This window comes from Corvus hawaiiensis, chromosome 22, assembly GCF_020740725.1.
Source record: "Corvus hawaiiensis isolate bCorHaw1 chromosome 22, bCorHaw1.pri.cur, whole genome shotgun sequence".
Taxonomy (NCBI): domain Eukaryota; kingdom Metazoa; phylum Chordata; class Aves; order Passeriformes; family Corvidae; genus Corvus; species Corvus hawaiiensis.
This window is the reverse complement of record NC_063234.1, coordinates 1,107,718-1,124,358: the sequence shown is the minus strand read 5'-3', so window position 1 is coordinate 1,124,358 and position 16,641 is coordinate 1,107,718. Positions and strand designations below refer to the sequence as shown.

Genomic DNA, 16,641 nt, shown 5'->3' with positions numbered 1-16,641 from the left:
GTGCCAGGCCCTGCTCCCCTCACTCATCACAGCCTCACTGCCCTTCGGGGCTTGGTTGATTTACGGCAACCACTGACCTGATTTTCCAGCTCCTTTTGCTTTCTGATGCTTATTAAAAGAAAAGCACCAGGTGGAAATAGAGGCCCAGGTAAGGGGGTTGAACATGTGGACTTCACTTACAAAGTGCCAGGTGAGGCCCAGCCCTGCTCGTGCTCCTGAACACAGCTCTGCTACAAAGCTTCCTCAACCACACTGCAGATATCACAAGCTGCCTCTTTGAGAGAAGAAAAATCCCTTGATAGGATTTGTGTGTAATTAGCTGGTTTAGTCATTTAACAGGTCTAATTCAGAGATCAGCTAAGTGTGAGAAGTGCAGTGGGCTTCAAATCTGCCTCGGAGTGCAACCAGCTCAGAGCAAGGCCTGGGGAAAGGACAAATGTGGGAGAGAGGAGGTCCTTGCCCTGTGCTGGGGCTGGTAAATTTGGTATTTATAGCAAAGTTCTTCTTAAGAGGAGCCAAATCTCCTAAGGGAACACAGTTGCCAAGTGCCCAGGGAAGGCTGTTTCCTCATTATTCCCACACCAGAACTGAGAATATTCTTTAAGGCAGACGATGGCGCGTGCCCTGCAGCATCGCTGGCTGTAACATTTCCACCGCGGCGATTTAAAATGTTAAAAGAGACAAAAATCGGTTTGTGGCAATGCGGTGCAAGGCCTGGCGCGCCCACCGGGGGGCAGTGCTGGGCCCGTCCCAGGGAGCACCAGCCCCGCTCGGGAATTAAGGATTATTAAGCATCGGAAATTAAGCATCGGAAATTAAGGCTTTTCTTACTACTCTGCCATTACGGGAAAAAAACCCATAAGCAGCATCCTCTCTCACTCAGCTGTGTAAATAATTTGTTTTTTCCTGTCTGGGAATGGACTCAGGTCACAACTCTGGTCCCTGTGACAGGGCCCACACAGCATAACAGAACCACCATGGGGACAGACACCCAACAAACTCTTTCCAAACCACAAGAAAAAGGGTAAGATGAGCCTTAAGGTGGTCCCTTCCAACCCAAATCATTCCATGACTCCATGATGCAAAGGTGGGAATCCCTGCTCCCCCGACTCTTCCAAAGAACTCCAAGCCACACACGTTGTTGGGTTGTTTGATGCTTTTATTTATCACATGTAAAAACACTACTGTCTCTGTCTGCAGGTACCTCTTGCTGCACTGCAAATCACACAGCTCCAAACGTTGAAGATCAGACAGGCAGAAAAGGGAACTAAAGTGTTTATGCCCAGAATCACAATGTCATAACCCCTGCAGGTGTTAAATGCACAGAACACCCCCAGGGACTGTTCTACAGAAGCAGCAGAGCATTACAATTAACAGACCAGAGTTGGTGAAAACACTGGGTGAAGGGATCATCTAGAGGACAAGAGGACCTGCAGACTGGTCTTTTCCTTCAGCTGCCCTTATCTTTCTAGTACAGGTAATCGTGATCTAAGTCAGTGACTAGTGCTGAACCAGAACGGGGGGACTCTTCCACACTCAGTTGCCGCGAGGGTTCCTGAAGTTCCTCCCAGCAAAGCGAGCCTTGCTGCCGAGCTCCTCCTCAATTCTGGTAAGGACAGAGAGCACTGGGTGTCAGCAGCCAGCACAGAACCCCTCTGGGCTCTCACACTGAGCATCTGAGCCAGCTGGCACTGCAGGTCCTACAGTGACAAGGCAGCTCCCACCAAGCCCCCGCACAGAGGGGCAGGGCCACACAACTCTACCTCAACATTGGAGATGCTTGCCAAGGGAACTGCCTCATGCACAGAGGACAAGGCCTCATGTCCAGCATCACAGGATGCTTTGTGTGATCTGTTCTGGACCTCACCCACCCAGCTCATCCTCAGCCTACAGCCACCTGCACCCACACAAGCACCTCTGCCAGGGTCAGGGCATGTCCTGCAGCTGCAGGGTGTTTCTGAGGGGCAGAGCCCAAGCTGTGCCCCCACAGCACTACCAGAATGAATGCCCTTTCCCTGTCCCAGGCTCACCTCAGCAGCTGGTTGTACTTGGCCAGACGCTCGGATCGGCACGGGGCACCCGTTTTGATCTGAGAGGGAAATCACAAAGTTAGTGAAGAACTCCAAGTGCCAACACAAAACTATCCAGGGTAATAAGCATCATCACAAGCTCTGCTTAGGCATCAGGCTCAGTATCTACATATGCAAACAAACAATAGACAGCCTATCTTGGCAGCAATAGAGATTGTTGATTTGCTATCAGCTGCAGGACCAGGAAACCCCACAACAGCCACTGGAGCTAAGACTTTTGACATGGGTGGTTAAAGGTGAGTTTGCACAAGATAAGATGTTCCCTCATCACACTCCCTTAACACATCAGCTCCCTGCAAACAGACACAGCAAATCTGCACACCTGGAGGCAGTGCAGTGCACCAGGGCTTTGGCTTCACCACCAAATGATCTCATCAAGCAAAATGCCAAACTGCAGCAGCTGCAGATACCAACCTGACCAGTGCAGAGACCCACGACCAGGTCAGCAATGAAGGTGTCTTCTGTCTCTCCAGAGCGGTGGCTCACCATCACACCCCAGCCGTTGGACTGGGCCAGCTTGCAGCTGCAAGAGATCAGGAGATGAAGCTCACACCATGCCCTGTGCCCAGCAGCCTCTGCTCCAGGGACACTGCCCAGGGGCAGCACAGGGCAGGATCACAGGACAAGGTGCTGATCAGGAGCTGCTGTCACACAGACCCTGGGAAGGTGTTCAGGGCACCCATGTGATGTCAGGACCATGAAGGTACAGGTTTACTTGTCAATGTCCCCTATCAGTTAATAACTTATCAATTAATAATTGTTCACCCTTCACAGATGCCCCACCAGCAGATTTCTGTTCCCCTAGATCTGGTCTGTATGTTCATCTCCCCCAGTGAAAGCCAGCCCCACCCTGGCCTGGCCCAGAGGACAGAACTTACGCCTGCAGGGACTCTGTCACAGAGCCAATCTGGTTGACCTTGAGGAGCAGGCAGTTGCAGGCCTTCTCATCCACAGCCTTGGCAATTCTCTTTGGGTTGGTCACAGTCAGATCATCACCAACCACCTGGATGTTGACACTGCCAGTGAACTTCTTCCAGGCACCCCAGTCATCCTGGTCAAAGGGGTCTTCAATGGACACCACTGGGGAGGGACACAGCAGCTTTAGGACAATGCCAGCACAAAGGTCTTGTCTGAATGAGTGCTACCGAAGTGCTGCAGACAAATCCTACCCACTTCCAAGAACATTCCTAAGACTCCAAAGAGGCTGAGTAAGGCAGGAGCTCTCAATCTCTCCTGTAAGAGGTGCTGCACCCCAACTCCTTCCTTCTGCAATCAACTCCGATGCACCACTACTGCTGTGCTTCTCATTGATGGGCAACTTACCAGGGTAGTTCTTGACAAAGCCCTTGTACAGGTCAGCCAGCTGGTCAGGAGAGATGTATCTGCTGGGATCATCAGGGGATTTGAAGTCCAGGTCATACTTCCCATCGCGGTAGAACTCGGAGGCAGCCACGTCCATGCCAATGACCACCTTGTCAGTGTAGCCAGCCTTGGCAATGGCTGTCTTCAGCAGCTCCAGAGCTGCAACAGAGAGGTGTTTCTGAGTGCCTGCCAGGCATCCTAACCCCAAAGCTCTTTGTTTCCCAACAGCAGCACAGTCACTTGGCAAAGAATCTCAATTACCCCTTCAGAAAGCCCAAAGGAAAAGGTTCTTAAACTCTCCCACTTCTGAACTGACTGGAACAAGATATTACTTTAATACTGCTTTTAGCTTGTAATACCCTTGAGACACCATTATGGGATTCCTAATCTCTTCAGGCAGGACTACACATCAGCCCAGAAAGCTTAATACTAGATGATACCACATCCTCTTTCAGCTTTATGCATGTGGGCAGGAAGCAGTGCCTGCACTCTAATCCCTTTTAGCTCCAGATCAGGTGTTGACCATGGAAGTGGTGAGCATCCAAACCCTGACAGCAAGGAGATACAGCCTGCCTCTGCACAGGAGACCCCTCTTGGCATCTACCTCTTCTCCATGTGCACATTTACCTGCAGAAGAGGGAACAGAACCACTCAGCAGAAGTCTCTGGATACTGCCCACTGTGCTACTGTTTGTCAGAGTCCCAACCACCTCTGACTTGCAGGGGAGCAGCTGGGATCAGCCAGACTGTTTGCAGCAGGAAGCTTAGATTAAGTATTTTCTTTTGTTGTTGGGCTGGTTTTTATGTTTTGGTTTTTTTTTGTGTGGGCTTGGCTGTGTTTTTTAAGATGCTAATATAGCACAAACTGAAAAAGCAGCTGCTGCCAGCAAAAAAAAATTCCTTGGAATGTAATTGTCATTCAAGGTCATCTTCAGTGATGTCTGCAGGGGTACAGACCCAGCAAAGCTGCATGTGACACTGGGACTCAGAAATGACACAGCTGCTGGTCCTGTCTCAGTATCTTCAAAAAAGGCAGTGCAGTTCACCAGTCCCCTTCCACAATAACATAACCAGCAGCTGTAAAGTGAAGAGCAACTGAACTGAAGTGTTCCACTGCCTTGTTAGCAGCTCCATTTCTGGAGAGGTGCAGAAACAGCTCCTCTGGTACAGATTTTGTAGGAACAGATATTTTGCTCCCATGGACAAACTGCCTCTCCCACAGGTTCCTGAACAGAAGTTTTTGGCCATGGAAGCAGCAACCACCTCAGCTTCCCAGGGTAGCCTTCGTGCCCTCCCACACACAACCAGGCAGAGCACAAACTGTTTTCCCTCTTTGTCTGCAGAAAAACAACTCCACTGATCTCTGACTTGACTTCTGGAAAACCTGCAGTGCACAGATGTTCCCACATCACTTTTCAACTGGAAGGGCACAAGACTCCCTCAAGCTGCTACAGGAATGAGAGTAATGAGGCACTGAAGGAAAAACCATCCTGTCAAACTGCATAAACTGATGTCCAAGGGAATACCTGACCATATCAGTAGAGCATATGAGGATCCTTGTCAGGGTAAGAAACAGAGCAAAGAAACAGCAGCAAGTTCTACACTTTTGATCCTATTGATCCTGCTTGTCATTGATATTGGGCAGGCATGATCTTCACCCTCCAGCTATCAGTTACATCCCCTCCCACACTTGTCTCATTCTTACCTTCTTTGTTTTCCAGGATGTTGGGGGCAAAGCCACCCTCATCCCCCACGTTGGTTGCATCCTTGCCGTACTTCTCCTTGATGACGTTCTTGAGGTTGTGGTAGACCTCTGCCCCGATGCGCATGGCCTCCTTGAAGCTCTCAGCGCCCACGGGCAGGATCATGAACTCCTGCATGGCCAGCTTGTTGCCAGCGTGGGAGCCCCCGTTGATCACGTTGAAAGCCTTGGAGGAACCAGGAAAAGCCAAGTTGGAAAGTGTCAGGGTAACTGGGTAACAGCATTTACAGTCAGCCTCCTCATTCTCTAGAGCTGGATCCAAGATCACCAGGCTAAAGTCAAACTGAGGCCTGAGCCTGCCCCACCCAGGGACTTACAGGAACTGGGAGAATGACTTCTGGATTCCCAGCAAGGTCAGCGATGTGACGGTACAGGGGGACTCCCTTCTCAGCAGCACCAGCTTTGCACACAGCCAGAGACACACCCAGGATGGCATTAGCACCAAATTTGGCTGAAATGGGAAGAAATTGTTTAGAAAACTTGTCTTTTTACAAAGAGACTCAGCAATACCAGCCCATGGTTTGAATTATGGCAGTGCACAGCACAGGCCATACACTGGCTGTTGGGTCTGGTAAGGTGAACTAGAATTCTACTGACCCATCTTCATCTTTTCACCACTCAGTGCCACAAAGCCCACTCACATTTGTTCTCTGTCCCATCCATTTCCAGCATCAGTTTGTCAATCTTTTCTTGCTCCACAACATTGACATTCTGCAGAGAGAAGCAACCAAATTGTTTGACGCCAAACACAGGCTCACAAACTCTCACCTGCCCACCACCGCACTGACATCCCTGGCAGGCATCAAAACTTGCTCAAGGGCAGCTCCCAACAATTGACCAGGCCAATTCCTGTCCTTACCACAGCAGCAGCAGCTTCTGGGCACCCACAGCAGCCCAAGGTTAGCAGCTGAGCTGGATGTGCCATCACTTGACACATTACCACTTAGTTTTGCACCAGCCTTTGTAGGCAGGGCTTAGCACCCACAAAGCACACAGGAATCCCATTCAAGTAGACTTTTCTAGATCCCCTCAGACTCCCTTCCAAATTACCCTGCTTGGATAAAATCCAGCCCGTCCTCATCATTCAGCCACTCTTTGAAGCATAAATCAGCTTGCATCCTAACTGCACACCACCATAGCTCCCAGGGGCTGAAGTGTTCCTGCACACTACACCAGGCTGCTGGAGATTGTTTCATTACGTGTTAGATATGCACTCATTAAGTAAATTAAGTGAAACAATTGCTGTAGTCAGTTTGTTCACATGCACTCCAATGCACAGGCTGACACCCCCCAGGTCACACACCACCAGATGATGGTTTGGATGCTGCCTGGCTGTAGGAGATGTTAAGAGAAGACAGACTGCTCCTACCTTGCTAATCAGTGCAGGTGCAATAGTTTTATTGACGTGCTCAACAGCTTTTGAGACACCTGGAAGGAACAAGCAAATCAGACACTGGTCAACACACAGGTTATGCAGGGATTAGTAGGGGATCTCAGGAACAGGAACATCCAGGAATACCACCTCATGCTACTCCAACCCCAGTCCAACCTGAGCTTACGGCCAGGTCTGAACACTGAGAGGCGCCTTGGCTGGACTGGGAGGTGCATGAAGGATGCATTGGCTAGGAACTGTCCAGGAATGCCAGGTTAGTCTGCCAGGCCATGCACTGGAGAGACTCATCCGAGTGCCAGGGCTGCACTGGGAGCACATCCATTACCTGTGTGCACAGTGCTGTGGCCAGGAACTCATTAACATATTTAACAGCTCTGGAGACACCTGACAGAAGCAAAACAGACACCAGAATCAAGGTACAGGTGAAGACTTACAGCCAACCCCATAGGGATGCCAGAGAGGACACAGACTGAGCAGTGGACTAGAGACAAAAGGCTCAAAGAGCAGAGGAGCCTGTGCAAGGCTCTGTGCTTTTCACACCCAGGTCTCCATAACTCTGCCATCACCACCGCAGGCCAAAACCCCAAGGGACTGAACAACAGCATTTAGAGAAGATTTTAGGATGGGCTCTCCTCTCAACTCATAGAATCCAGGGGTAAGGGGAAGGAAAAAAGTTTCCCCAAAAGTTACACAGGCAGCAGCTCAGGCACTTCACTACCTGGCACTGTTTTGTAACTGCCACAGCATCACCTTATTTACTGTGCACTGTTTAAAGACTTCCAAAAACCTAAGCTTCAGAAGGATGAATGTGAATTGACTGCATCCTAAACTACATTAATTGCTTTTTCAAATGGTCTAAGTCTGCAGATCTCTATTACAAAAGGCCTACCAGCTATCTGCAATTGATCCCATTTGATGATTATTTTTTCATAACTCATGTTATTTCCCAGCTGACAAAGCCCTTCAGCTGCCACAGCCTGTTAACTACAGTCTAATTAAATGCCATTAAGAACTGCCCATAGGATCAGACTTAACAGGTCTATGCACGCACACATTTAGCACAGTGAGGTAAATACACATTTACTCTTCCCAAGAAAGAGTGCGCTGGGTTTTTGGGATATTTGGTCATCCAGAAGTTTATTCCATGTTAAGGTATAACAACCATGAATCTTCTAAGACAAAGCTCTCCAAGTTCAATTCAGTAGCTATGCACTTTAATTGCTCTTTCTTAATAGGCAAAAAACATTTCAGCTCCTTTTCACCTGACTGGCAGGAAAGTTTGAAAATAATTCTCTCTCCCAGCCAAAAGTCAAGATGATTGCTTACACTTCAAAGGCATCACCAATGCTTTTAAAGCAGCAAGTTAAGAAGGAGCCCCAACTGTCCAAGCTCTCAGAATAATCACAAGAAGAACTACCAGGATGTTTATTAGGTAATGACATCTTGTTTGCAGCTATTCATTCTCACCCGTACTTGTTCCCAAGCCAGCCTGGTGACTGCTGGGTTTAGTTTCTTTTCAGAAGGCACAACCAGCCCCCAGAGAAGTAAAATATTACACCACTAACACAAACTTAAGTATCCTGGCTACCTGTAATGACAGACAAAAAGCCGGAGTGGCTGCAGCTATTGTGAGGTCTGAAACAGAGGCACCTTCCAGGACTACCAGTGCAGAGCTGCACATTAGCAGTGGACAGCAGTTGGCATAAAACCTCAGGTTCAGGATTTAACATGCTGGAATCTAAGGAGTCTCTGGTGTCAGAGCTGACAGATTTAAGGGTTCTGGGAAAGCTGGGTCTATGAAAAGACCTTGTGACTAACTGCAGGATGACCAAGGCTTTTGGAGCTGGCAGTTTAGATGCCCTCACAGCACTGCTAAAGCACTCTGTACTCTGACACACACCAACACGCAGGGCACAAGGAGCAGGGTGACAAAGCACACCTGGACACATTGTACCACAGACATTGCCACCTGGCTGCGTATGCCCAGCTCCACACACCCACCTGTGCAGGTGCCCTGCCCTGCAGCACCAGGCAGCTGCACTGCTGGAGGCAGAGTCACCCTCCCCATCATCCCAGGAAACCAACCCAGCCACGTCTGCTTTGCCCCAGCTCACCCACGGCAGGCACAGCTGTCACTCCCTGCCTGTCCTCACTGCCCCGCCATGAACCGAGCACAGACAGCAGGACAGGAGCCCAGCACATGCAGTGACAGGGCTGTCCCAGGCACTCTGGGTGCCCAGGTGCAGCTTTACCTTTGCCCATGTAGCGTGTCTTGTCATTGTCACGGAGCTCCAGGGCCTCATAGATTCCAGTAGAGGCACCGCTGGGAACAGCGGCTCTGAACAGACCTGTCCACAACAGGAAAAAACTCCTTGGCACATTCAAATCCACAGAACATCCTCCACCCAGACACCATCCCAGCCTGCCACATGCTTCCACCCCTGGAGACAGGGGCGGGAATCTCTAAACCACACCTCTGCTGACATATACAGTGATCCTAGGAGGGCTGTCTGCTCATTTACAGCATCACCCTCACACTGACCAACAGCAAACTGACTCCTCTTCCACTGTGCATTTCAGGAGTTAAGGAAGCATCCATTCCCCTTCCAAAAACATTCACTGGATTATTCAAATTATTCACTGGATCTACTTTTGAGCTCAGGCAAGGCAAGCTCTTAAATTCTTCCAGGATATGGCATAAAAGAGACAATTAGGAGACCAATTTTCTTAACAGGAGTCCTGAGCTCTTCTGACAACAGCAGAACCACCCAGACAGCCCATTCCTTCAGCCAAGGACGGTGAACTTGGAGCAAATCTGCACACTGGAGCCTGCTCTGCCTGGGGTTCAAGATGCCAACTTCAGCCTCCAGTCTTTCCCTTATCCCACTAAATCAAAGAGCTTAGTGGGGGCAGTCTCATTAAATGACTGCATTAATCTTTTGAGGCAGAAAGATCAGCTCTTTAGTCAGTGTATTAGAGCCATTGTGTTTGCTCATTCCACCAGACCACATTGCTATGAGTTTGCACAATGCCTTTGTCAGATCCTATCAGATGTGGGATGAACAACTAACAAACCAAGGGAAAGTCCTACAATAATTAAAAATGTAAGATGTTACATGCGAAAGCCCAATTAGACAAGTTTTTTAGTCATGCCTGAGTACTTAGGCAGAGAAGAAACCATTACCCAAAATTCAGCAGTGCAGCAGATTGTGTCATTACAGAAAGCCACTGCAGACAAATTAAGAATTAAACTTCAAGTGTACTCATACAGAGTTTGGGAGCACTGACAAGCAAGGCCATTAGCAGCTGCTCCAGGACAGGAACAAAGGCCTTAACTCCGAGATTCCAAGTGCTATCCCAGTTTATGCTGGGGCAAGGGAAGGAGGGCAGGTTTATAATAACTCTCACACAGTTTAGGCTGTAAGAAGCAGCAGCCCTCAGAAAACCCTGTACTGCCCAGGCCAGGAGCTCGAGCTCAGCAAACTCATCCAATAGAATGAGGCAGAGGTTTTTCCCACAAATCTCACAGGAAGTTCCAACAAGTTTTATGTATGGAGGAGAAAGTCAGCACAGTTCCACTGCTAGACCAGGATAGTGTGTGTACTTCTGACTGCCTCGAGTTCTATCAGATCTAAGCCAGGGATGAACAGCTGCAGCTGAGGACTCACCTTTGTTGGTGTAGAGGTCTACCTCAACAGTGGGGTTCCCACGGGAGTCAAAGATTTCACGGGCATGGATCTTGGTAATAGACATCTTTAGTACCTGAAAAGAGGAGCTTAGAATTACTCATTGAATGGTTTGGGTTGGAATGAACCATAAAGTTCAGTCCATCCCACCCCCTGCCATGGGCAGGGATACCTTCCACCAGACCAGGTTGCTCCAGGCCCCATCCAGCCCGACCTGGAACATTCTCAGGGATGGGGCAGCCACAGCTTCTCTGGGCAAGCTCTTCCAGTGTCCCATGACTTTTAGAATAAAAAAAACACTTCCTTATGTGCAAGGGACAGTCTCTTTTGATGTTTCCAAGTGGCCTCACTGCAGTATCATGAGACTCTAGACAGAACAGCAGGAGCAGATGACAAATGCAAGCTCCTGGCAGACAGCAAACTTCTCTAGAGAAATTGAATGGAAAATGGGAGCTTCAGCATCTCTCATCAAGGAATCTAATTATTAATATTATACATGATTTTCTGGTGGCAGGGCAGTCTTCTGATAGTTCTAAGAAAAAGAACCAACTAGTAAAAGTGGCAATGCTCAAGTCCTCAAGCTTCTGGGTAGGCTCTGCTGTCAGCAGCTGAGCTGGGGTGACCAGAGCAGGCAGAGCCCATCACCAGCACACCCTGCCCACCACAACTGCCACTTGGCTGCTGGTGCCACTCCCTGATTCCTCATCCCAGGTGCTGGTACTCTCCCAAGGCCAGTTGTGGGTGGCTTCCAGAACTTGAACTGGCTGCAGGCACAGCCAGCAGCACCCAGCAGACCTGCCCCAGCACCTCTCCCACACAGCCCCGGGGTGCCAGGGACACAGACACCCCTCAGACCCCCTGCCCAGGGGCCTCACAGGCCTTGCACTGCTCTCAGCACACAGCAACTGCTCCTAACAGCAGCTTCATTTTTATACCCTGTACTAACACCTGCAGTCTTAAGGCCATTCAGAAACATCACCTCACACTATTTCAACTGGGAAACTTTTTATACTTGGTGAGACTTGAGAGTCAAATGCTGGGGAGACAGAAGTCTCAGCCTAGGAGTCTAAAAGCAGAAGTCTCGTCTCCAGAGTGATCTAAAGGAACATCACCTCACCACATCAAAGCAGCCAATCGATCCCAAAACAGCGAATCTCTGCTATCAGTTAAGAGTTCTTTTTGATAAGAGACCAGAGTGCAATAGCTCTCAGTATGCACAGAGTGCTCTTAATATGCACAGCAGCTGTTCAGAGCCAAACGGAACCAATGACGAAACAGAAGCAGTCACAGCTCTCATTAAAAGCTTGCATTAATAGTTACACCCTGCTGAGCATTTACAGGAATAGTTTTTCCTCTTAAAAAGAATAAAAATCACCCTAATCTTTTGAATACTTCCTTTTCCCCCTTCTCACATTTATTAACTTCAGAAAACTGCGGTAAGGGAATTCTTATGTAAGCCCAGTTACATTTTAAAAATCAAGTCATACACATGCCTGTAAGCCATCGACTGGCACCAAACCCAGCCCATCTGCACAGAAGAAAGCTCAGCCTCAGAAGCAGAACTATCTGGAAGCTGGGTTTTTGGCAAGCCAATGTGGGTGGCAACCCTGTTTACAGAAATGGTCATGAATCCTTCCACAGTTACTGCGAAGTTAAAAAAACATGACCTTAGAAATGCTGCTGCTGCTGCTTCAGTGTGTGTGAGGGGGTAGCTGCACACACTCGTTCCTCCCCCACAGCAAACTCTGCCCTCCCTGGGTCAAAAGCACAGGCAGCCATTTGCTTTCCCCCCTTGGCTTTCAAGTGTCCCTTCCAGCTGTCCTGCCCCCTGCATGTTGTCTAAGATTTCAGTCAGACCCCCACACTGACACATGATATGACTAAAATACGAAGCAAGACAACTTCTTTAGGCTGACCTTCATGCTGCCACTACTTAGTTTCAACCAGTGAACATACACGCTAGAAATAAATCCCTGCAACTCTCTGCTTATCAGTCCCACCCACACTAACACTGAGCTCTCTGCAGATGCACCGAGCAATGGCTAATAGGAAGAATCCCCACTTATCCAAAAAGGGCTTTCAGAGTTTATTAGGCTGGCACCTGCTAAACCTTACTTTCATTTTCAGAACCATGGCTTTGCAACAAAACCATAGGTGCCTCATTCTTTGAAAGCACAGCCAGCTAGCAGGAGCTCTCAGTGCAGTGCTAGAGCTGTTTGTTGACCTTCACAAAGGAGGCACTTCAGGAATACACACCGCAAGAGCTTCCAGAGGGAATGTCTGCCAGGTCAGACATCACTCGAGCATCCTTGACAAAGGACCAGAAGTCCCTCCCTTTTCTGCAGAAAGAGGCATTTCACACCACTGCATCACCCCAGAAATTCTTGATGCTTCTTTGTTTGCTCCTTTTGCAAACTCCCCACTCTTGTGTTCAAGAACCAATTTTCCCACTGACCCATAGGGTAAAACTGATGCCGTTTAGCTCACAAGCTCAGCACGATGCATTCTGCCTCAATTAATTCAGTCAACTCATCTAGAACACAAGTGTCAGCCTGTGCCCAGGTTTAACCATGGAAATGCTGACTGAAGGCAGAACAGGTCACAGCAGCACTGTCTGCTCAGACCTTTGACCTCTGCCGAACACGCAAATACCACAGTGGTATTTAACGACCACATTGCCTTAAACCTTTTTTTGCAGCATAATCTGCTGACAAGGTCACTGTCTCCCTTCAGGGGAGAAGCCACACTCCAGCTCACCTGGCCTGCCCGGGAGCACATGTGAGTACCTACTCCAAGGGTAAGTCACAACCCACGGCCAGCTCAAGTCTAAGAAATCACCACTTATTCCTCACCTGACTCCATGCCTGCACAGGGAATGCACTACTCTCAACTGGCCATTACTCCAACTGAAAATTACTTCCAAAGATTGTTTTTATAGCCAGCCCTACCACCAAAACCTGTCCTTGTGAACTATTCTGCAGGCACACTTCTCTAGAAATACAGGGTTAAGGCTGAGCACTGCAAGCAGCTGAATGGAGATTTAAAAAGCAAGACTAAAGTTTAGCCATAGAAATAACTGCCCTAGTGAGTGTCCTGTTACAGGCCTGCCACATTTATCAGTGGAAGCCTCTCTTGACACTTAAAGGTCCTTATGACCATAACTCTCATACCACCAGTGCTCTGAAAAAAGCTGAGACCTTTGAGCGCACTCTACCAGATCCCAACGTATCGATTCCACTGCCAAAGCACCCCTAGAAACTGGACAAATGTGCACATTCCAACCCTGCTCCTCTGCACTCCACGGGGTATTAATTCATCTCTACCTCTGCAACATGATCCAACGGGTTCTAAAGGATGCCTGGCAGGGAGCAAGTCACGGACACGTTCAACCACTTTCTCTCTCCGTGTTTAATAAGATGGAGGCCTGAAACTGCGTTGGCTCAGCCTGTGGGTTTGGATGACAAAATTCACTACTTCCTGCCAGGCTCAGAAAGCCATGGCCCTACCCTGTGACTCAGCAGGCAAGTAACGGAGCAGGAGAAAGCCCAGGATCCTCTCCGGCAGCCCTGCACGAGGCAGAATGATTAACAGGCAGCTCTTTATCCACACTTTAACATGCAGAGATGTTAAGCACTTCCAGGTGCTTCTCCCCACCAGCGCTGCCTTGGGATAACCAGCACTTAATTACCCACTAAGAGACCTCAGGCATAGACTGAAGTGCCAGCAAACGTTAAATATTTGAGATGGGAAGCTGAAGGACATCCACTAAAGAGGAGAAGGTCCAAATCACCAAACGCAATCCGAGAGCGACTGTTAATGATTAAGAGAGAGAGGTTAAACTCTGCCTCTGAGGATGCCTTAACCCATCATATTCCCCTGATTCTGCCCCCGCCTTGACCCATCATACCCCCCCCATTTATAATCGCCGCCCCCACACACTGCCGGGGTTCAGGCCGCCTCACGCCCTCCCTTCCCGGCCGGTGCTGCGGGAACACACAGCGGCCTGCACCCCCCCCGGGGACCACCGAGGCTCGGCCCGGCCCTACGCCACGGGGTCGACCGGGGCTCCGCCGCCGCTAGTTGGAGAAGGGAAACCGCGGCCTCCTGCCCCGCGGGGAGCTGAGCGAGAGCGGCCGCACTCACCGCTGTGCCGGCAGCCCCGCTCCGCAGCCGCTCCGCTGTCGCCGCCTCGGCTCTAACTGAGAGCGGGCAGCTCCGCGCGCGCCCGCCTATAGCCGCCCTCGCGCGCAGGGCCCGCCCCCCGGCCGCGCCCATTGGCCGGCGCCGTCCCCCGCCGCGCCCCGATTGGCTGCGGCCGCCTCGCGCCAGCGGCGGGCCCGCGTGCGTGCGCTACGTGCCGCCGAGCCGCGGCCTCGTGGAAAATCCCCGTGCGAGGGGGCGGGGCCGGCGCGGCCCACGCGGGCGGGGGGGGGAGCGGGCGGGACCATGTGGAGCGGAGCGCGGGGGGCCGCGCGCGGCTGGGGTTGGAATGGACGCTGGGGGTGTTCCAAGCCCCTGCCCTGGGCAGCGACTCCTTCCACTATGCCAGCTTGCTCCAAGCCCCATCCAGCCTGGCCTTGAACGCTTTCAGAGTTATCCTCCATCTGCCAGGGCCTCACCACTCTCACACGGAATTCCTTCCTAATCTCCAGTCCAAACCTGCCCTCTGTCAGTTTGAACCCATTCCCCCTTACCCTGTCACGACATGCTCTTGTAAGTAGTGTCTCCCCATCTCTCCTCTAAGTTCCCTTCAGGCACTGGATGGCCACAGTGAGGCCACCCCAAAGCTTCTGTGCAGGCAGAACAATCCCCGTCCCTCAGCCTTTCCCCACAGCTGTGTCCATCTGGATGCTGTGTCCACTTCTGGGCTCTTCAGTGCAAGAAAGACAAGGAGTGACTGGAGGGGGTCCAGGCTGGGGTCTGGAGCATCTCCTTGATGAGGAGGGACTGTGGGAGCTGGGCCTGAGAGGGTGTGGGAATAGCGAGTAAACTTGGAAAGAGGAAGGCTGGAAGGGGCGTGCGTGCATGTTTGTATTAGCTCTAGGGAAAGGTTAATTACAAACACAGTAAATACTCACTCTGATTCTGAAGCGAATAACCATCACACTTCCTGGGGTGGAGGAGGAGCACTAATGTGCTGGGCTATGACACAGCAGGAACACAAACTTTCCCAGGTGTTCTGCCTGGATCTGCACCTGGGATAGTGGAAGGTGTCCCTGCCCATGGTTGGGGTGGGATGGGTTGAGCTTTAAGGTCCCATCGACCCAAACCATTCTGGTTCTGTCTGTGAGGATATGGCAGTGCCCCGTTCACCCTGACTGTGCCAACAAAGCCATTTTATTGCTCACAGACGGGTGCAGTTTGTGCTCCTCCAGCCCTCCCTCGCCCTGCCAGCCTCTGACTGATGTATCTTCTGGGCACATTTTTCTTTCCTTCCTGAGAACATCCCTTCGGGGCAAGCTTAAAGTCTAATAAAGAGCAAAGGAAGTCTGCTGGACTGACCTTCCCGAGGCATTCCAGGCTGCCACAGTGCCCTCGGACCCCCGTGTGACCCCCAGGCTCCCTGTGGAAGCCAGGCTGCTCTGTGACAGTGCCCTGTGTGACACTGCATGCGGGGTTCGTGCTTTCCCTGCACGTTCGTGTGGCTCCACAGCCATGGGTGAGGTCAAAATGCTGCTGAGATAAAGCAACATTGGGCAGGAAAAACCCTTGGAATTAAACTGTCGCTTGCAGGTAGAGAATTCTTTGAAGTGCCAGCCCCCCCAAAACTGCACATTGTACCCCTCAGAGCTGTGTCCTTGGCAGCACTGGCTTATCCTGCAGCCTTACCCTTCCTGGTGGGAGGGCATGAGAGGGGAACATTTCCTGTAAAAACACATTCCAGATGCTGGAAATCATAAAGCTGGATTTTAATGCTGGTTAACTGCTGGATTAGAGATGCTTCACTATCTTTGCACTTTGTAGAAGTGCCTTTATTGCCATGAAGGAAAATCACACAGAGGTGTCAAGTCTTATAATGAGCTAAAGAAAATGGAGCACAAGAAAGCCTGAGGCTGAAATTAAACATTGTAGTAGCTGAGCAAAGGCTGATGCTGAGGTACAGCAGGGTGCTCTTTGGGGACAAAACGTATTCTGAGAGGTCATCATTAGCTCGGTGGGGGGGCAGAAATGGGTGTAAAGCAAAGCCCCTGCCTGGAGCACTGAGCTCTTGCCCTATTCCCATTCAACCAAACCCAAGCTGTGGGGGAGAACTGACCCTAGGAGACCAGCCTTGCGAGAAAGAATTCAGAGCTTGCGAGGAAGGGTTTAGGACTTGTCCCCTGCCTGGGCTCTCCTTCCCTTGCGACCA

At 50.4% G+C, this 16,641-nt stretch overlaps 1 protein-coding gene across 1 annotated transcript; it reads right to left on the bottom strand.

Moving 5' to 3' along the window:
- Positions 1-1,141: 1,141 nt before the first annotated feature.
- Positions 1,142-14,539, bottom strand: ENO1 (enolase 1). Its single transcript, XM_048326435.1, has 12 exons — positions 14,436-14,539; positions 10,275-10,368; positions 8,859-8,954; positions 6,583-6,641; positions 5,855-5,924; positions 5,531-5,664; positions 5,157-5,379; positions 3,414-3,611; positions 2,969-3,170; positions 2,505-2,613; positions 2,031-2,089; positions 1,142-1,606 (listed from the first exon to the last, which is right to left on the bottom strand). The coding sequence occupies exons 2-12, from the start codon at positions 10,357-10,359 to the stop codon at positions 1,537-1,539; spliced, it is 1,305 nt and encodes a 434-aa protein (XP_048182392.1). The 5' UTR covers positions 10,360-10,368; positions 14,436-14,539; the 3' UTR covers positions 1,142-1,536.
- Between the last annotated feature and the right edge of the window lie 2,102 nt (positions 14,540-16,641).